Below are 22,646 nucleotides of genomic sequence, written 5' to 3'. Positions count from 1 at the left end.
AGTACAGCAATGTATACCATCTTTAAGATAGACTACAGTGCACCAAAGATTCTCCAACAGCACCTTCCAAACTCATAACCTCAACCACTGAGAAGGACAAAGTGCAGCAGATATGTGGGAATACCTTCACATGCAACATCCCTTCCAAGCCACTCACCATTCTCACTTGGAAATATATTGACATTCCTTTAGTGTTGCTGGATCAAAGTCCTAGAATTGCCTCCCTCAGAGCACTGTAGACTTACCTACAGTGCATTGCCTGCTTTGGTTCATGTAGGCACCACCACCTTCTTCAGGGCAATCAGAGATGGGCAGTAAGTGCTGGCCTAGTTAACAATTCCACATTCCTTTGAGTGAAAAGTTCTGAAAATTGGATCATAATAATTGAACAATGAGCACAGTGTATGAATTTTAGATCTTTACCCAAAGAACCAAAGAAAACGATTAGAAGAGTTGGAAGGAGATGCTATGCCTGAATCAGATTACAGGCTATCTTTTCACTGAGTGAAGGGTAGACATTTTTTGCCAGATTATTATCGGGACACTGGAATGGGATAGGATAGGAGGAGGGGACTAGATTCTTCAGAACCCTCAGAGCGGCTGATTGGTTTTCTACACAATGTTTAATATTGGCAATTATTGGGCGGAATTTAGTTGTGAAATAATTCCGTTCGTTACACTGGATCTGTTCATCCTTCACTTTGAGAGCTAAATAAATGAATATAGATTGTTTGTTCAACAATTCGCCATCTAAATGACTAATTCTCCGTCCGTCTCTCAATGCCTCGTGCACACGTTTCGACTCCCAGAGCCATTTGCTGCTCTTCTGGTTAATTGCAGGAATGCGCCTCCAGGCAGAATTGTTCCGGATTCTTTAAAGCCCAATGCGGAGACAGGAGGAGATTGAACGGATTGAATGCTAAAGCTGTGTCCCTGAGAGGCAAGTGAAAGCTGCAATATGAACACTTCACAGTGAGAACTGAAACAAAGCAACCAGGAGCTGGCCAGCTGCGGAGTGCTAAACGCATTTTAACTGGACACTCTTGGGAATGAGATTAGTAAATAATTCGGACCGAAGGTGGCGATACAGCTAAAATGCGCATGCAAATCTGTCACTTGTTGTTTAATCATAGACTATACTTCAAAAGGACAAACATTTCGCTGAATTACAGGGTTAAGGCAGTCACCAAAAAGGTTTCTCTCTTGCCTCCCTTTCTGGAGAATTTGGGGCTAGCAAGCCAATTGTGGGGCAGATGCAAGCCGGCAAGGGATGAAGGGTGGTCTTCCTCTCGCTCCTGCCCTCCCAGAGGCACTGACGTTTCCTGTGCAAATGTGTTTTAAAGAGACCAGCCTCCTGTTATTTCCCTGTGTTTGTCTGTCAGGTTGGTAGAGTCAACACGTGTGTGCTGGAGCCCTAGGTATAACGCCCTCTCTCTCACACACACACATACACTGACAATCAGCAGAGTTGCGACTCAGAGAAAAGAATGACTCTGCAGAGTTTCATTCAGGGACCTCAACGGCAAGCTGACGACTAAAAGCGGCCAGGAAACGTGGGGGAAGAGATGGGCCACATTGTGTCTGCCTGTCTGAGCGTCTCTCTGTGACATGCTGCGAGCTTCTGGAGTGAGCAAGATCTGACGGAAGAGACGGTGACTTGCAGTGCTCTCTCACCATGGAGCTGAACGCGTGGCAAGGGAATGACTCTGAGCCAGGGAATCAGACCGAGGAACTGGACACTAAATTCCTGCAGCCCAAGTGGCAGATTGCCCTGTGGGCGCTCGCCTACTCCATTATCGTGGCGGTGGGAGTGTGCGGGAACCTGGTGGTCATGTGGATTATTCTGGCCCACAAAAGGATGCGGACAGTGACCAACTATTTCTTGGTCAACCTGGCTTTCACCGAGTGCTCCGTGGCTGCTTTCAATGCGGTCATCAACTTTGTCTACGGCATCCACAACGAGTGGTACTTCGGCCTCGGCTACTGTCGTTTCCACAACTTTTTCCCCATTACTGCCATGTTCGCCAGCATCTACTCAATGACTGCTATCGCCCTGGACAGGTGAGCTTTTCACCGTCTTAACCCAAGGCTCACGTTGGAATAGTGCCACCATGTTCTCAGGAGAGGCTGGGACTTTTCTCACTGGAGCGTAAGAGGTTGAGGGGTGACCTTACAGAGGTTTATAAAACCATGAGCGGTATAGATAGGGGAATGGAGATAGTAAGAATCGCAGATATTGGAGTCAGAGCCAATACAATGTGGAGCTGGAGGAATACAACAGGTAAGGCAGCATCAAAGGAGCAGGAAAGTCGACGTTCCTAATATACCCTTCATCAGCACTGAGGACAGTACTTGCCCAGTCCTGATGAAGCGTGTAAACCCGAAACGTCGACTTTCCTGCTCCTCTGATGCTGCTTGACCTACTGTGTTCCTCTAGCTCCACACAATATTGACTAGACAGGTGAATAGTAGGTGTATTTTCCCTGCGGTGAGGATTTCAAGACTAGGGGGCATATTTTTAAGGTGAGAGGAGAAAGATTGAAAAAAGAAATGAGGGGCAGCCTTCTTTTAAACAGAGCGTGGTTCGTGCTTGGAATGAACTACCAGAGGAAGTGATAGATGCGGGTACAATTACAACGATTCAAAGACATTTGGATAAGTACATGAGTAGGAAATGTTTGGAGGGATCGGGGTCCAGCGCAGGCAGGTGGGACCAGTTCAGTTTAAGATTATGGTCGTCGTGGACTGGTTGGACCGAAGGGTCTGTTTCCGTGCTGTATGACTCTGAAACACTTCTACGCGTCTCCCGACCTCTGGCATCGCTGTCTTCCTCTCTTGATACCTCTTAACGCTGTCTCTGCCTCTCTGTATCCCTGTGGCTCGCAATCCAGCTTTCTACATCTCTCTCTCTCTCTACATACCCGGCCCCGGCTGCAGAGAGGTTATTCTCAACTGAGGCTCGTATAGATTTAGACTTTGATGGTACAGACTTGATGGGCCAAACGGCCTGTTCGGTACGGTGTGATTCTCTGCTGAAGTGTCCGGACCACGCCTCCTGTCTCAGAAAGGCGCAAGTTCCTCGCCTGGAGCTTCAGCCTTGCTATTGAATCTAATCGGTTACCGCTTGGAGGCGAATTAGCAATTTCGGCGTCTCCTCTTCAACCTTTGCCGCACGGAGTCAGTGAACTGAAGCACCCGGTGGCCGAGATGCAATTTCATCCCGCTCCTAATCCGGTGTCTCTCATAAGGTGCTGAGCCTGACTGTGCCTCAGAGCTCTCAGTCGCCACCGCTGTCCGTTTTCCTCTCTCCGTGACTCGGGCACGGTTAGCACTAACCCAGAGCTGGGCAGCAATGCGCCGAGCTCGTGATAAGACAAGACACAGCTCTTGATTCAATCCCTTTGTTTCAACCTGCCGTCTCCCACGAACAGCCTTCCATTTCTCCCCGTTCACAGGCAAACAGGGGTCTCTCTCTCTCGCACACACAAATTTGCAGACAGACTCGCCAGCAAGTTTGTCACCAATTCTAAACACTGAACACCTCCTAAAAGCAAGGAAAGCCGATGCACAGTCTGCAACTGACAGATTCCGGTTAAACTCTTGGGACCGGTCAGAGCTGAGAGCGCTATCAGCCATTTTCACAAGAAGGGTGCCGGTGCTGAGTGAGAAATTGTGAAATATGCCTCTAATTTTAAGAAAATGAATGCTCGATTGTTTGAATCAATCATCTTAAAACGAGGGACGGTGCAATTTCGCGTGAAAACGTTCACACACTTGTTACTGGTTTGACCCCTGCGCTGTTTGCCAGCTCCATCCTTGTGGTAGAGGCATTAATCTTGCTGCACCCCCGAACCAGGCGAGATGTTTTAGGATTTTGTTTTTGTTTGGTTTATGATCTATAGAAAATTTTCGTGTTGAGATGACAATGCTGCCAGACTGACTCAGTACGGCTTGTTCGTTTATTATCCCCCTCTTTGAAGTTTGAACGGAAAGGTCTGAACAGACGGAGCGGTTTGTTAGGCCTTTTCGAGTTCTGTCGTTAGACGCATGTTTAACACATAGAGCAAGACTTCTTCACGCTGTTCTTTATAGATGAAGCATTTAACTCCAAGATGGGGCAGTCTGACATGTTTGTGCTTTCCAGAAAGATTGTAGGAGTGCCAGCAAACAATTATGAGAGATGACAACTGGACAACATCTTTCAGCTGAGGACCAATGCCATAACAAACATTGCGGTTTGGCGCTTCTCTCGCCTCTTAACACTCCTAAATCTCATTTGGTGGAGCTTTTAAGCTTTCAAAGATTTAAACTAGTTTTAAAGTGGCATTGTAGGCATGGAACTTGTGACGTATGTCAAGTTGCCAAGAGAGGCAACTCCAGAGATAGTGTGAGAGATAGTAGGAACTGCTGAAATAAATTTCTGATGAAGGGTCCAGACCCGAAACGTCAGCTTTCCTGCTTCTCTGATACTGCTTGGCCTGCTGTGTTCATCCAGCTCTACACCTTGTTATTCCAGAGATCGTGTACTTGAAGCTCATTCTGGCCAGAGGGTTTATAAGAGAGCGTGATCCTTTCACAAGGATCCTCAAGCAATCAGTTCGAACAGCTTTGTAAAATATTGGGAAGCATGTGGATTTTTTTTTCTCTGCAAATGTTTGTACGTTGGCCCTGACTGTTATTTTTTCAATCATGAATTAGCTTATCAGATACATTAAAAAAGTACAAAACCTGTATTGTTTGCGCCAAAGCTATAATGACGCTTTCTGCTGAATGTTCCAAACAGAAACCAATTTACCTTTAGATTTACTGGTTTTATCGTTTTGAAGCATTTCCCCTTCAACGTCGGAAGGAGCTGTCTCGGTGGACTCAGTGAGCTTGGTACTGCTTGACAGCTGAATTCGATTAGTGAATTGCGATGATGAAGCGGGCGGACTTCAGGGACCTACTCATTATTGTTCTGCAACATGTCTTCAGCTCCCACTCACTGTCACACTCAATAAGACTGCTCAGCTCCTTCCCCACCCCGTCTCACTAGATAACAATTAACTTTCAAATCAAATGTGCTTCTGTAATTTAGCAGAGCAAAAAAAAAAGTCATTTCCACGCAGGCAGGAAAAGTGATACTTAGCATATTGAAGTCAGTCAGAAGGATGCAAATTTAAATTAGTCGAAAGCAAATTTAAAATTGATAGACGGAAAAGCATGATTAGTCATTTTTCTTTCAAACACATCCGTTCAGGCTTCGGGCAGACTGGTTCATGCGAACTGAGCTGAAATATCACACGGGCTGTTCATTCGTTGTTAACATTTATCCTAGAAAATAAAAAAAATGCATGAAATAACATCCAAGGCCGATTATTTGCAAAGCGCGCATACTTTAACACTCACCGTGCAAAATGGTGATGGATGAACTAATTCCAGTTGATCCAATTGATAAAAGCTAAACTGAATTGAGGAGTAATTATTAAATATTGAGAAAGTTCAGGTGACGAGGCGTAGGATTCATTCGACCAACGCCCCTTTTTTGCTGTTCTCCTGTTAAACGTAAAAGCAAGCCCTCAATAGCAACAACTTGAATCAATATCGCGCCTTGAGCAAGTAAAATGTGGCGATATGATTCACAAGGGCGTAGTCAGACAAAGAAAAACTCCAAGTCAAAAAGGCAATTCAGTGTCAGGAGACTACAATTCCACAAAAAGGGTCAGTGTGTGCAGGGTCTCGGTGTTTTGGGAAAGAATTCCACAGCTCAGGACTTTAAAGCATAATTTCTAATGATTGTGTGAAAGAGCGTGGATGGTCAAGAGGATAGAATGAAGGAATGAGAAGTTCTGAGGGGAATTGTAAAGCTGGAGGAGGTAACAAAGAGTGGGACAAGCAGGCGATTTGGGTAGAAAGATGTGACCTTTCAAGATTGAAATGTTGGTCGACTGGGATTCAGCGAGGGGCCGACTCACGGATGATGGATTCGGTTACGAAATGGATGGCGGAGTTTTCAATGAATTGAAGCAGAAGGAGGGCTGAAGGTGGGCTAGGGATGTAAACAATGTAGTTCTTGTTGAAGTGGCCTGAACTGTGCAAGGAGAAACGCACCAGCGAGTGAGTCCCCCAAACCACCGCCAGACAAAATCCATGTGCTGAGGAATACAATTGTTTTCAAATCTCCATCTCATTCACAAGGTAGTTCAGATTTACTGTAACAATGTTTACCAGAATGGTAGTCAATCGACTTCTGTTCTAAATATCGTTTTTTTGATCTTCAAAAATCGAATGTATTCATTAAAAAGTCAAGCATAAGTGCATACAACTGTTCTAGATCAGTTCTGTACAGTCTTTGCAAAAACAAGAAAATGGAATTTTGACATTTCTCAGTTTCTCTACAGTTGCAAAAACAAAAGCATTTTCTACGCTGTACTTGAACAGCAACAATATGTTGCATTTATAAAGCAATTGTGTATTGGCATGAAATGTTCCAAAGCTTCTACAAATGCCAACATCAAACACTGCTTGAAATGGGCATTGTAAGGTGATATTAGAAGAGACGGTCATAGGCGATAGTTTCAAAAGAACATTATGAAGGAGATCAAAACAGAGAAAAGCAGAAGTTTAGTGACGATATTCCAGAGCTTCAGAACCAAGGCAGCGAAAGTAATACCTCCATGGTGTAGTCATTCAAAGTGAGGTTGCATAACGCCAGAGCAATGCAGTTCATCTCGGTGAACTTCCAGAGATAGTCACTGAATGAATAAACCCTGATGCAAAATCCATTTGCCACGGATGTTTGTTCCTTGTCTATCGTCAGATGTAGCACGGATGGCCATTCATTCATTCCTTGCACTGCTTTAGACGTGGAGTTGAAAGCCTGCTTCATCCAGTTCATACGGGTAACATCCTCAGTGGGGAAGAAGTCCGACTGAGACCCATAGCTTGTGGAAACTCACAAAGGGTTTTCCACATCCACCAGCGATCCGAATTCTGTCAGCGTCAGTAACTATACCACGCCAATAACTGGGCTGTTCGTTGATACAGTGTGGTTGATGACCTGGCAATAGTTAACTGTGAATACCATTGAACTCGATATTTGGCAAGAAAACGACCAAGATTCTTTGAATTACTCGATTTATTTTGTATGTTCATTTATTCAGAGGCGTTGCTGACTGAGCCAGCATTTATTGTCTGTCCCCATTTACCCTTGAGAAGATAGTGGTAAGCTGCCTTCTTGAACCGCGGCAATCCATGCGCTGTAGGTGGACCCACAACAACACTGAAGGAATAGTGATATATTAGCGAGTCAGATTCGTGAGTGAAGGGGTAAGCGAGGTGAGTTGCACGTTGTGGTATTCAAATTAAAATGCTGCCCATGTCCTTCTAGATGGTAGTAATCTCGTTTAGAAGGTACTATGGAAGGAGGTTTGCTGAATTTCTTTAGTGCATCTTGTAGATAGGAAACACTGCTGCTGCTGAGCGTCGGCGGTGGAGGGAGTGAATATTTATGGGTGTAGTGCAAATCAAGCGGGCTCCTTTGTCCGGAATGGTATCAAGGCTCTCGAGTGTTGTTGGAGCTGCCCCCAACCAGGCAATTGGAAAGTATTCCATCACACTCCTGGTTTGTGCCTTGATGATTGTAGACAGGCTTTGGGGAGGCAGGGTGTGAGTTTCTGAATGGAACATTCCTTGCCTCTGACCTGCTCTGATAGCCACTGTACTCATATACCGGGTTCATTTCAGGTTCTCGTCAATGGGAGACTCGCACTGATTTTCATATTACTAAACTGTGAAGCATTGGATGCTAATGGCCAAATGGTAGTACAAATCAATCGTCTCTCTAAGCTCCAATTCCCACTCTCACTTCACTGTTCAATAAGTTCGGTTTTATTCAGCATCGGTTCTTTCCTTCTCAGCCGACAATTCTCCTGTAAAGGGAGTGGGAAATCAGGCAGGAGATGGAGCCTTGTAAATTCTTTTCCAGTTACTCCTTCTCCCGAGCATGTTCCGTGTTATTTGAAGCTATTACTTTGCTTAGTCCAGGTTAATGTTTCAACGTGTAGGCTACACTCAATTCGCCTATGTATATAATTTGCCACAACTCTGGCATCTTCTCCCGAGCAAATGTCATTTCATTCACTTCGCTTTTTACAAACGCCTTTTACACAAAGACGTCGTTCACAACGCGGGTTTAAATGCATCGACTCGATTTCCTTGTTTAAAAGGATGTAACTCGCCCTTGCCTTACTTTGACGTTCATCCAAGTCTCAAACCTGGGTCGAATTGCATCCAAAAATTCCAGTATTTCTGTCATGCATTTGTGAAATATATTGTTGGATTTTAGCTGGATAATAGAAAATATTCCTTTCTCACACTATCTAAGGGACAGTCAGCAACTCACTTTGTGCAGGTGCAACAAGGCTAACGTGCTCTGGACCAGAGAAGATTTGTATTGCAAAGCATGTTTGCTACAAAACTGCCGTTGTCACATCATTATGTCCCACATATGGGAACAGGACGAGGACCACTTTCTTCTGACTTAGTGGAAATGGTAATTTCTGTCATCACATCCAGAAAGAAATAGCCAGACTCCGAAATCAGGAGGCAGATCTTGTTAGTCACGATTGAGACCCGACCATGGAAGGGCTCGGCGCATCTACATTTTGGTGCCCTTAAAGGGTTTGAGGAAACCATGTGTAAGAAGTGCAACTAAGTAAAGGCCTTGGTGAAATGAGCTCAAAATCCCGTCTTCATTTTATTGAAATATTTGTGGCGCAGCTAATTCTGGAACAGAAATAGCAATTAAAGGAAACATTCGACGTGAAAAATGCGTATACAGAAACGATTTGATTTGTCAAGTACACACATTTTGAAATGTATTTGACAATGGTTTACATTTGATACGTCAGAGATTTAAACTAGGACTGTAATTTCTGTCTATTTTAGGAATTCTATTTAATTAGACATAGTCTCAGCACCTCCAATTCAGATAAACAGAAAGAAGGAATGATTAACATTTCTATGGCGTCTTTATCCACCTGAAATATTTCCAAAACCCTCATAGATAATGAAATACTTTCAAGATCTACTCACCATTGTCATATAGAAACTGCAGTAGCCAATTTGCACAAAGCAAAATCCTACAATATCATGTGATTATCAGCAATTACCTGTTCTTACATATTGGATGAGTGGTAAATATTGGAGAGGACACAGGGGCAATATCCCTGCTACTCATTGACTAATGCCATTTGATAGTCTACATCCAGCAGGGAGGGCAAAAAGGGAGTCAGTGTAATGCTACAAACAAAGACATGTCTGACACTACAGTGTTCCATCAGCCCTGCAATTGCACCTCAGCCAGATTGCAGCTTCAAGTCTCTGGAAAGCTACTCGAATATACAATTCCCTAACTCAGGAGTAAAGTTCCATCTGCAAAACATGGTCCACAAACCAATGGCCATAGCATATTGACAACATGTGGGAAGTGATTTTTGTGCACCTTTCATTCACCACTTTACATGTCATGATGAATCCTGGAATATTCACTGCTTGTACATAAGATATAGCTCTTTGACTTTGGATAATGTTTTTAAATAACCATTAATCTTTGCCTGGATTGTGTATGACCATAACTCGGAATGGATTAGCAACTGCTTTACTTTTCTTTCAAATTAAGTGGAAGATAATTAAGAAACCTAAAACTAGTTGAGAAATAGAAAAAGCTATTTGGCTTAATTCAAACATATCTTATCAATTCTCCCAGCTCATCTTCTGTGTACAGTTTGACCAATTCAATTTCTTCCGCCCCTTTGATATTCCCCAAAGCTTAATTTAACAAGATTTATCACAGTCTGAGAAAAGATCCTGATTTGACCTTTGAGTACCATGACGATACAATAGCTATAAGAGGTATATTTGTCGTTTTTTTTATGAAGAAAGGTTGAGATCAGAAATGCTTCAAAGCCCATATGGTAAACAGTTTGTGACACCTTGAGTTTTTTTTTTCGAAGATTGGAAAAATGGAAGCAACTTTAATCGGTGGGGTCAAGTTCCCACAGAACCAGGATTTTTTGTTATACTTTTTCAGTAGCAGTTGTTACTGGGGCCTTGCAGCCAGGTTTGGAAGCTGCAGTACATCTCTCCCTGCTACTGTCTCTCTCTCAGAGTTTTGTCTAAATGTTTTTCCTCCTGGACTGGAGAATTGCCTGTGAGACAATCGATTTTACTGAATTTGCCTTTTCTAAGGGTGTGTTTATGGGATGTTACTATATTGGAATGGTGACTGTCTAGTATTTAAATATTCTATTATTCTATTCTTTTATGTTTTCCCATTGAATTAAGTTATTCCAATTTCTTCTTTCTTTTGTTGTACCCTAACTGTAACGCATGACTAAAGTGTGTTTTACTTCAAATCTGGTAGTTTGACCAAGCAAAATGCATTGGGAATGCAATGACTGGTACTTGCCTTTAAAATAAGAAAAGTTAGGGTCAAGGCTATCTTCTTAATGTATTTGGAGAGGGTTTGGCCCAGTCCAACATAGTTCCATCACAACATATGATCAAACTTCCAACATGTTCCATCAATCAAATCAATATGGCTGATCAAACCTAAGCTCCTTTGACCTATTTTACTGGTCCAGCTCTTACATTAAGATTATGGCCTCTCATTCTGAATATTCCTCTAGATCCTCTGGATTTGACCTTACTGAATGTTTTCATATTCAAGTCATTCCTCAATTTCGTGTCTGGTTTAGAAATGGTGTGCATCTCATTCAAGGTCAATATACCCTTCCTGAGATGTGCTGTCCAAAACTGAACATAATGCTTGAGATGAGGTCTGATCAATACCTTTGCATTGTCAAGTCTCATGGCTGGAGGAGACAAGCATATATTTATTAAATTATTGATCAAGCATCCAATTGACTTCATGGGTAGAAATCAGAAAATTGTAAAACATAACGGTGTTCAAGGAATAAGGGGGAGAAAATCAATCAAAACAGTCTGCAGCTCTTTCAATCTTGTCATTCATTAACCAACAAATAAATAATATCAACAGCATTTTATTGCCTTCTTGACATTGAGAAGGTGATGGTGAGCTGCCTTCTTGAACCGTTAGAGTCCATGTGTTGTAAATAGATCCACAATGCTTCTTAGAAGGGAATTCTGGGGTTTTGATTTCATGACACTGAAGGGGCAGTGATATATTTCTAAGTCAGGATGGTAAGTGGCTTGGTTGGGAACCAGCAGGCATTGTTGTTCCCATTATCTGCTGTCCTTATCCTTCTGGATAGTGGTGATCTTGGTTTGGAAGTTGCTGTCTCAGGATCTTTGGTGAGTGTGTTGACATACAGATTATTAAAAGTGACAAAATGAATCTAAAAAGCCACAAGAAGAGGCTGAGTCTTTGGAGAGAAATAACATGGTTGTTTCAGAAAAAAATTCTGTGAGATAGATTTTCATCCTTCCCACCTGGGTTTAAATATCACACAGGCTGAACATGTAAAAGACTCTGAGGGTAATCATTTGGTAATGTGAATAGAAGGTTCATTTCCTGGCTGACCTGAAGTTATTCAGTAGCCTGTTTTTGTGTTGTAACTTTTGTGTCAGACAGTGTGAAGCTGAGTTTCAAACAGTACGTGAAACCTCCAAGTTAAAAGAGTGAGTTGTATCACTTTGAAGTGATTGCAGGTCTCCTTGGCAGCATTCACAGCCTTGAGATAAGCTACTGTGAGTTGATGCTCCAATTCAGGACTTGGCTACTTAAAAAGAATCTTTCCCTTCTTCTGCATCTGGGCCTGTGAATTTACTTGGGCAGAGCAGATATGCATCATTTGCTGGGCAAGAGCACACATGTGCATGGTGGGACCAGAGATGTCCTCTGAACTGTAGGTAGTTTATTTAAATCTGCCACGTTGGCCACAATGAATGTGAAGTCATGAAGATCGAAGGCGCTTTGACATAGGTGAGCTTGCTGTCACTGTACTAGCTACAAGAACTTTATTACAAAACCCTTTTGCACTGCCTCTAATGGCACAAAATTGCAATAGACAAAGCCAGCTATGATATTCCTAATCTATAACAAAGGTGTATTCACCTCCTTTTAGAATTCTATCCCTCTGGTAAACACAGTAATAAAGCAGAAATTCTTAGTTTTATAAGAAATTAATCAAGGAAATCTCTGCTGGCAGGTGAATAAGCTCCTACTGAAGCTTACCCAATCTCAAGGAGCCCAACACTATGGAATAGTGCATAGATCACTGAAAGTTGCCACCCAGGTTGATAGCGTTGTTAAGAAGGCGTACAGTATGTTAGGTTTTATTGGTAGAGGGATTGAGTTTCGGAGCCATGAGGTCATGTTGCAGCTGTACAAAACTCTGGTGCGGCCGCACTTGGAGTATTGCGTACAGTTCTGGTCACCGCATTATAGGAAGGATGTGGAAGCATTGGAAGGGGTGCAGAGGAGATTTACCAGGATGTTGCCTGGTATGGAGTGAAGGTCTTATGAGGAAAGGCTGAGCGTTTTGAGGCTGTTTTCGTTAGAGAGAAGAAGGTTAAGAGGTGACTTGATAGAGACATACAAGATGATCAGAGGATGAGATAGAGTGGACAGTGGGAGCCTTTTTCCTCGGATGGTGATGGCTAGCACGAGGGGACATAGCTTTAAGGTGAGGGGTGATAGATATAGGACAGATGTCAGAGGTAGGTTCTTTACTCAGAGAGTAGTAAGGGCGTGGAATGCCCTGCCTGCAAAAATAGTAGACTCGCCCACTTTAAGGGCATTTAAATGGTCATTGGATAAACATATGGATGATAATGGAATAGTTTAGGTTAGATGGGCTTCAGATTGGTTTCACAGGTCGGCGCAACATCGAGGGCCGAAGGGCCTGTACTGCGCTGTAATGTTCTATGTTCTATGTTCTATGTTCTATGGAATGATGGGATATGGTCTTCAATAACCACCATTTCAATAAGTTCCCTTTCTTGACCATGTCACAGTGTGGTGTTGCAGAGCAGAGCCCAACTCATCTCTGTAGCAAGACAAGGACAGAAACCATTAAAGCATCTTGCCCAGCAGCTTTATGGATGAAGAGGTTTTCAGTTTTAGAGCTGGATCATATGGAACAGTCTCCTATTCCCCAGTCTATAAGATCTTTCCTGCATCTTAGTTACAGCAACAGTTTTGAAGCTACAATTGATTCAGGAAATTGCATGTAGGAAAGGATCCATGTAAGGGCATAGTCTGATGAGTGTGATGTCTACCCATGTATGGCTACTTGCATCATACTATCTGGGTTTATTCTTCAGAATGCGACAACAAGAAAATTACTTTATTTTTAAAACTCAATTATGCACTTAAAATAAAACTTGTTTCAGTCTTGCTTTGAGTGCTAATCAAATAAACTCTGATTACTGAGAGCGGATTGCCATTATTCACTAATCGTATTCTGCATGTGTCCACAAGCTGTCTGAAATACTGAGGTCTGGGCAGTGGAGAGGTTCAGCTTTGCTCGTTAAAAAGCATCATAAATAGTGCAGCATTTCATTTGATAATCGCATAACACTCGTTGCAAGCCAATTTTATAACAGAGTCAATTTGCATGCGAATATATCCACAAGTGTTGGTTTGAGGCAGATGATCAAGGCTCATTAATAAATGTCAGCCGAATAAAGTCACTTCGTGAATAGTTAATTCAATCTTGGCTCGTCAAGAATACCATCGGGTTTAATCAGAGAATCTGATAGATTACAAGGCCATTGGGTGCAACCTTTACCTTAAGGAGGTTCTGCGGGGCCTGTATTCCATGTAGCAACTGCTCTGCGTACATACAAGTACCAGAGGACTTTTTTTTGCTGTGATAGCCCACTTCCTCCCACTGCAAAACATCAAGTAAATGAAAGGATCAGCAAATTGGTGAAAGGAGCCCTTTGATGAGCCCACACCTTGTTGATCTTCCAATACAGTGTTGTCCATGATTGTGTGTAGACTTGTGCATTCCAAGTTCCAGAGCTACATGCTGAGGGCTGCACTAAAGCTTGGGGCAGTAGTTTCTAAATTTCAATGGGGAAGGGGCACTGTCTAGGATTCAGCTGCTATTCTATATGGATCTGCTGTAAATCATGTAAAACTCTTCAACCAGTCTTTTTGCCATAGAATATACACTACAAATATTGGATGAAGTTGCAAATATATTGAGGTAACCCACAGTGTCACATTTTGTATGGAAAGAATTTGAACCATATTGCTAATGTCCAATTTGAACTGTTATGGAGTCACAAATAAAGGGTACTTTTGAAAAATATAATCTCCCTCTTGATAAGGAATGCTTAAATATTTTTCATCCATTTCTTCCTGTTGGCTTGACTGGAATTGGGATCTTACGAACTGTAAATAGGAAACTCTGTGTGACGTGATCTTTTAAAGCTCTCATCTACAGGGTGCTGTAAATGCAGGCCATGCATTTTCAGAGTGGAATTAAAGTTACCTGTTGAAGCTTGCTATGTGACAAAAAGAAGAGCAGCTGTACGTTAGTATCAGTGTTGTGATTGGCATCTCAGTCTTCTGCAACACTCAATCAGGCATTGTCTGAAGCATGTAAATATATTGCTCACCAGCTCTCCTGGGGGATTCTGAAGTTGAAGAATCCTTCTGGTTTAGAATCTGTGTCTTTTACAATTGTGTATTTTGAATGCAAGGTGCAAGTACAGTGGTAATGTCACAAGGCTAGTGATTCAGAATGCCAGGCTAACGTCCTGGGAACATGGGTTCATATCCTGTCATGGCAATGCATGAAATTTCTATTCAACAAAGAAAAGGAACATAAAGCCAGCCTGATGGAAATCATGTAATCACTGTCTATTGATGTAAGAACCCATTTGTTTGAATAATGGCCCATAGGATAGGAAGTCTGCTTTCCTTGCTCTATATGACCTGGTGACTCTCAAACCACAACAAAGAGGCTGACTCTTTACTGCCCTCTGGGAAAATAGGGATGGGCAATAAATACTGACTTAGCCATTGGCACCCACGTTCCATGCAAGCGTAAAAGAAAACAATAGAATTTATTGACATAATACGGAATAATACCTAGTTATTGAACATGGACAAGACAAGAACAGAGCTTCTGCAAGCCCCACAAATCATCTTGTTAGCTTACTGAAAACAAAAAATGCTGGAGATCACAGCGGGTCAGGCAGCATCCATGGAGAGAAAGCAAGCTAAGGTTTCGAGTCTAGATGACTACTTTCCCACACTGGAGCCCATGGCATGCAACATGTCTTAACCAACCCACAATTCCTCCACTGTCTCTACACTGTATATAGGGTCAGGAAGAGAAATGTCTGCCAGGATCCTGTACATGAACTCACAAGGTGGGAACTGCAGCCAGGAAGGGTGTATTGGGTTTGAATGAAGGGCAGTGCAGATTCACCACAATGCTACCTGGGTTAATTTACATGACACAATCAGGTTGCATGGCCTATACTTGAATCTTTTCTTTTCGAGGATTGAGGGATAATCTGATCAAGGTCTTAAAATTATTCAAAGAATTGGGTAGGTTAGATATAGGGATATTAATGATGGGACATAACTTTAACAACACCAACAAATGGTTGCAGTCAGGGAGTGACATCAATGTCATAAAATTGCCAAAGACAGCCTCTCTTCAAGCTACATAAAGAGATATCTGGGTGGATAAAGGGTCACAGAGCCATAGATGATTAAAAGCTTAGATGATCAAAGAGACATATTTTAAAGAAACCTTGAAGAAAATTCTAAGGAAAAAGAGAGGTAAATTATAGGTAATATTTTGGGAGGAAATGCCACAGACCCAGACCTTGGTAGAAGAAGGGATAGTCACAATAGAGGAGCACTTAAAACAGGGGATGTCCTGGATGACAGAATTGGAGGAACACAGATATATTAAGGATTGTGTTTCTGGAGGAGATGACAGAGGAAGCGAGGGATAAGATCACAGAGGGTGGTGAAAAACAAAAATGGTAATTTTAAAATTAATGCTTTGCTGCACTGGAGAACAGTGCATTTAGCGAATGCAGTGCGATGAATGAATGCAGGTTGCCTTGAGGTGGAATGGGATCAGCAGAGTTTTGGATGGTCTCAAATTTATGGAGAGTGCCCATGGGATGCCAGCCAGGAATACTTGTAATAGCCAAGTCAAAAGGCAATGGAGTCAATTGGAGCTTTCAGGACTAAGATCACTAAACTTTTATTAGGTAAAGATATCGATGACTGTGAAGCAAACATTCACAAGTAAGTACAGATCAGATATGATCTTACTGAGAGCTGACAGCACAATTCAACCCTGCCTCCTGGACAGGCACAAGCTCCTGGCATCATCTGAGCTTGAAGGAAGCTGCATCTGAACACATTTTTCCTTTTTATTTCAAGGATCATTACTTGATGGTGGGGTTTGATTGGCTTCCTCTTTACACTATTTCCACAAGATGTGGAAGCTTCAATGTGCAACAATGACAGCACTGGGTGTGGTGGTAAAGAGGAATAGCTCATCAATAACCAATGTGTGGGCTCACATAGGAGGTAGTAAAGGGTTGTTAGGTAAACAATAGGCATGAGAGAAGTGCCCAGATTTGACAGATGGTCTGGGAATATTGAGAAACATTTAATTTGTAGTTTATCTGGTGTTCAGTATGCACCTCATTAAATTGCTTCAGACCAGCTGGCTGGATGATTTTAAGAATGAATCCATCAGCAATCCAAAAGCATATTCAAACTACAGAAAGACAAATAGCATGGGAAGGTAACTGTGAGGCTCCTCAGAGGATACGTTAGGACCTTGGCATTGACTAATTGTCAACAAGTTTTCACCCTTCTTACCTTATCCGGTATCAGCCTGACGGTGCTCAGCAGAGAGTGTTTCTTGTGGTACAGCGACAGCTTTATGTGTTGCAATGTAATCTCACTTGGCACTGACTGCTCCAACACTTGAACAGCTTCGATGCTTATTTGATGACATTTCATAGTCCTTCTTGACACATTCATCAATTCTCAACATTCTGTTGAGCTGATTAAATTCACTCAACAGGGCAGGAATTCCAACCAGTGCTGGAGAATGAGTAAGACATTGACATCACCTTTCATTTGACACTGACAGCAATTTCTACCCCACCAATACTGACACCCTTTACTGTCCCTAACAGTAATTGTCCCCAAAACTGACAGCACCCTTCAAAGACAATTTATCCCCTTTCCTGCTTTACTTCAATTGCTGACTTTTACTGAAGCACGAATCCATTGAGACTGGTAGCCATCAAGATTTCACACTTTTTAAGTACAAAAATATACTTCATTCATAAAAAAATACATGTACACAGGTCCTAAAACAATTCCGTAACATCCTTGCAGAGAAAGAAAACAAATGATATATTGGATTTGAACTTCCTCAGAGCTTTGCTACAGTTGCAAAGCAAAGGAATTTTCTATTTCTGCAGGGAACTATTCATGTTAAATTCGAGGCAACAAGAGGGTCTGACAACTGAGCAGACCCTTGATATACTTTGGCAGAAAGACCAAAGATGGTGGCCTTTCCCCAATGTGTCTTGGCAGTAGCAGTCCTATACTTAGTGCATCCCTCAGCATGTAATCCTGAACCTTGGAATGTGCCAATTTGCAACGTTCAATCAAGGTCAAATCTTTACACCGGAAGAGCAACACGTTTTGGGCAGACCAAAGCGTGTCTTTCACTGAGTTGATGGTCCTCCAGTTTCAGTCACATCTGAGCTTAGGCAAATTAAGTTAAGGTCACACAACTGAGCTTGGTCTTGCTCAAATCTATTGTTCACAAATTATGTAGACACATGCATATAAACAACCCATGTGCAAAAATGCACATACACACAGAAACAAACCTTTCATCCTCACAAAGGTTCCACTAAAATGGCAACATGTCACATCTTTTATAAACACTGCCAGAATTAGTAAACACTTCCATTTAATATGAGCTGCCCAACAACAAAGGCATCATCTCATCTCAAACAACAGTTCCAAGCTCAATTAAGTAATTCTGGATCCATTTGCAAAATTGGATGCGCTTTGCATTGTCTGAAATTCGTTTTAGACAGTGTAAAAGATTTCAAAATTAATGCCAAAACATTTCCATTCATTACTTAACTTGGAAATAGAGATTTCACCAGTGTAGTATCTGTAGGATGGAATTTTCTTCAGTCACATGAGATCAAAAGATCTGTCCTCACACAGTCTCAAACCAGTGTAACACTGAGCTGCATCAGCAGTCACTGCTGTTGCAGGAAGTTCATTGCAGGATCACTGTACTATACTACATGTACCTGTCTGGTCTCTAAGTTCTGAAATTCTCTACTTAAATCTCACCAGCTCTCTATGTCTGTCTCTTCCTTTAGCTGTTCCTCAAAAATGACTTATTTCAGTGATCTTTTGCTCACTTGTCATTGTACCTCCTCACATGCCTTGATGACAAATGTTGTTCAATGATAACTGTGAAATTCTTTACAAGGTTTGTTGCATTAAAACTCTTCCAGCGATGCAATTTCTTGTTATTGTGAGCAGTCACATGCAGGATTATACCACTAACCCTGAAATTCCATCCATCAATGTGGCAGGAACAATCGGGCTGAGTGAATTCACTCCACTCTCCTAGGTCTTGAAATGTTCTGACCACTTTTGTCATCTGCACCTCTTTGTGTGACATAAGTTTCTAGAGCACATGTTTGAATTCCATCTATCACTTATACAGTGTTAAATCACACATACAAGTTCTTTCCATTCTTCAGCCTTTCTCAAACTGTTCCACTCATCTTTATATGGCTATCATTTTCACTGCCCTCAAAGTCCTACTGGGACAAAAAAGGAAATATTTGCCTGTATATTCTCTTGCTTCTGGATAAATGCCCAGAGTTATGTTAGGTTTTCTCCTGTGCTACAGTGGCCAGAAGATAGCTATTAATGCAGCTTCAAGTGGATCGATTGATATTATCATGCACCACTGAGGGAAGCTCAAGTTACTGCTTTGACTCTGTGTATGAACTTTCTCTTCAGCTATTAAATGAAGGTTTCACAGTCATTGGGCTGCGAAGTCATAAGTTTGGAATATTAGAAAATTCTGAGACTGCTATCTTGCCACAATTGCAGTTTTGGGTAGATTGCTGATACGTTTTGTGGTTTTTTTTGACAAAATTACCAGCACGCAAGAGAACAGGTGTGGCATGGTAATAGGTGAAACATAATGACTGGTGAGACACAGAAACAGGTATGGTACAGAAATAAATGAGATGCAAAAATAGATGCGGTACAGTCATAGGATTGATATAGAAATGGGTGAGACACAGCAGTCAGTATGGCACAGGACTAAATGAGACAAAGCATTAGGTAAAATACCACAATAGGTGATACTCTAATGGATGATTCACAGGAATAGATGAGATACGGCACTAAGTCAGACACAACAATAGGTCAGATACAGTATCTGGTATGCCACAGGAATAAGTGAGAGACAGCAATTGGTGAAACACAACAATGAGTGAGTCACAACAGTAAGTGAAACACAGTGACAGGAGAGTTACAGCAGTTAAAAAAAAGGTTTTAAAACACAGAAGGGTTGTGTTTGAGCTTGAAATTAAGCACGTGTTAATCCCAAAAGACCATGTCATTCAGGAAAAACAGAAGAACAAAAAGAATATTTCTATTACTATCACTAAATGTGGACTATTACATGTAATCCGTGAGGAAATCTATGTTTATTTCATTTTGCACCCTGATGGAAAGGTCCATTAAGTTTAAAGGTTTTATGTGGTTATCTTTCTACCATCCTCAAAGATGGAATAGTCATTGCCACTGATACTATTTGTCCTTAGTGTCCAGTTTGAGAATGGCTTCTATAAGAGTGAACCACCACATGCTGCCAATTTCAAACCAGCAAGTGGCAATCTAAGTTGAAGTGACTTAAATTCATTTCACGTGCAATATCACAGCTGACAGGCTCTAGAATAGTTTCAAACCCAGCTAAAGGAAAAGTAGCTAACTGTTCCATCAAATCTCGGCATTTATGCTAACTTTGCCACTTGATAGCATTACATTAGGTATCATTTTTGGATAAGGCAACAAGAGCAAACATTAGTAAAGGCTATAGAAGTGCCGATTAGCTACTATCTAATTGAATGTGAAGCAGGTTCATTAGTGAAACCCTTTTTGAAAATTCCATTGCCTGCTGTATCTCAGTTGTATCTGTCCCTTATATTCCCAGTTTTACTATATTACTGTCAGTGCCCCATGCCAAGACTGGGATAGGAACTCAAAAAGCTGAGAGTCCCACTTTGATTAAAATCATGTGAGGACGTGTGTTAATTTGGATACTGAGTGAGCATAGGACAGAAATCGAAATTTATGCGTCACTGCCGAATAGCCCATCAATGGCTCACAAGAAAGAATAAGGACATGAAATAGTTGATACCAACTGGCACCTGTCATGTTGCTTTCAGTTTCACTCATGAACCTTGCAGTGAGGAGCAGGAAAGGTAGACATTTTCTCCTTAAATCACCTTCTGTTTAACAATCTGCTTCTTCTCCATGATTCAGGTACATGGCAATCATTCATCCGCTGAAACCAAGACTGTCAGCAACAGCCACAAAGGTTGTGATTGGAGCTATTTGGGTGGTGGCATTGTCGCTGGCCTTTCCACAGTGCTATTACTCCACAACAGAGCAGTTTCCAGGCAGAGTGGTATGTTACGTGGAGTGGCCTGAGAATGCAGAGAACAGCACAAGTCATGAAACTACGTAAGTTCTTTTTTCATAATGTGTGGTTCAGGCCTTATAAGTTATAGCATCCGTCATATCCTGGCCCAAGAAAAGAGCATTGCCACATGAGTTATTAGAGGTGTGAGTGAGCCTCTGCTGTGTCCTACTTGATGTTTTCAGGCTACCTCACCATTAAGTGTTCTTTTTAGGAACAACTGCAGAGTAATTAAAGTAAAGCAATGGGTTCAAATATACGACCATATACAGATTGCAATTAAGGCAGATACTCATTAACAGTTGATCTATTCTTTGTAGCATTGGCCCAGATGCAAACAGACTTCCCTGCACATCTTCAAAAATTACTTTTGGATAATTGTACTTAACTGAGCTGCACTAAATTTCATTTAAAAGAGAGCACCTCCAATGCAGCAGCAGTCCTTCAGCACTGCACCAGAGTCTCAGTCAAGTTTATGAGTTCAAATTCCTGAAATGGGAGTTGAACACATGCCTTCTGAATCAATGAAGAGATGTTGAACCAAACTATTGTTTGGGCCTTTGCAAAACTGTTCTCAAGTTTGCAAAGGAGCATTTTTTCCTCTCTTGCTTTTGCATCAGTACATTAATTGTAATAATGAGGTGAAGGATAACAGACAATGACATGGCTTGACTCGGTACCTTGACACTTGGTGCTAGTTGGCGAGGTGACAGACATTTGAAAGGTTATATTCTGTGAATAAATCTAGTACTGAGTATAATATTGGCATCTAGTGTCCTATGTAATTATCTTGTTGTCAAAAATGTAATATTTTGTTCATATTTCACAATCAGAAGTAAGCTGACGGTGAATATTTGTGTTTGTCTCTGCAGTAATAATGCAATGAATGGGATCTACCACTTAGTATGCATCCTGACATGGCTTCACAACTTTTGGGATTTACTGTGTTGTGATTGCATTATTTACAATTGGCTAGCCAAATAATTAAGTGGTTAAAAAAAAGACATCTTAAAATATAAATAAGGGATATGTCACACACACATATGGCTCCATCTTTAACCTCAGAAGATTGATAATCATTTTGTAATCAACAAAGTACTTTATGAAGAGTAGAAACTATAATAATACATGAAATGTAGTCGTCAACTGCTGCCAACAAGTTCCTACAAACAGCAAGGTGATATGTTTTCCCCATCTTAATTAAGGAATAAATATTTGCTAGGACACTAACAGATATCTTTCCTGTTCTTCTTTGAAACAATGCTGTGGGATTTTTATGTCCATCCTAATAAAGCAGCAATGGCTTCAGTTTAACATGTCATTCAAAATAGGCACCTCTGCCAGTTCAGCATTCCTTCTGTCATGCACTGGATTTTCAGCTGAGATTTTGTGTTCAAGTCTGAACTGAGACTTGAGCCCATAACATTCTGAGCCAGAATTGAGAGTGAAGCACTGAGCTTGAGATTGCACATGTGACATAGACACCTCAGTTTGGCTGGAGCTGATATCCAAATGAGATCAAAGCAACAACTGGACTTTCATCCAGATGCCTCAGCCTGTTTTGAAGCATGAACTTACTCAGTTCATTCACTTACAAGAGCTGACTGACAAGTAACATTTCTTTTTGAGGGTAAGGTGTTCTGACAGTCAGAGTTTATTTATGTGTGATTGGAACACATGTGTATGCTCATCTCCAGTGCTTGATAGCTATAGCGGAAGAGTATTAGGGAATGCAGATTGGAACCTCTGTAAGTGAACTCAGCTCGATCACTGATATAACAAGATGTAGACCTGGATGAACACAGCAGGCCAAGCAGCATCAGAGGAGCAGGAAGGCTGACGTTTTGGGCCGAGACCCTTCTTCAGAATTTCTGAATAGTTTTAAAAAAAGAAGCATTTTATCTAATGCAGAACTCTGAG

At 41.6% G+C, this 22,646-nt stretch overlaps 1 protein-coding gene across 1 annotated transcript in view; it reads left to right on the top strand.

The window, feature by feature from the left end:
• Positions 1 to 1,675: 1,675 nt before the first annotated feature.
• LOC109936432 (substance-P receptor-like) overlaps positions 1,676 to 22,646 on the top strand; it is a 41,537-nt gene continuing 20,566 nt past the window's right edge. Inside the window, exons 1-2 of the mRNA XM_020535050.2 lie at positions 1,676 to 2,061; positions 20,570 to 20,770. Coding sequence (XP_020390639.2) covers positions 1,676 to 2,061; positions 20,570 to 20,770 — 587 coding nt within the window. The remainder of the gene's footprint in view (positions 2,062 to 20,569; positions 20,771 to 22,646) is intronic.

The sequence above is a fragment of the Rhincodon typus genome, chromosome 40 (assembly GCF_021869965.1).
Source record: "Rhincodon typus isolate 14 chromosome 40, sRhiTyp1.1, whole genome shotgun sequence".
NCBI classification, from domain to species: domain Eukaryota; kingdom Metazoa; phylum Chordata; class Chondrichthyes; order Orectolobiformes; family Rhincodontidae; genus Rhincodon; species Rhincodon typus.
Note: the sequence above shows the minus strand (reverse complement) of the source record. Positions and strands in the feature narration are given on the sequence as shown.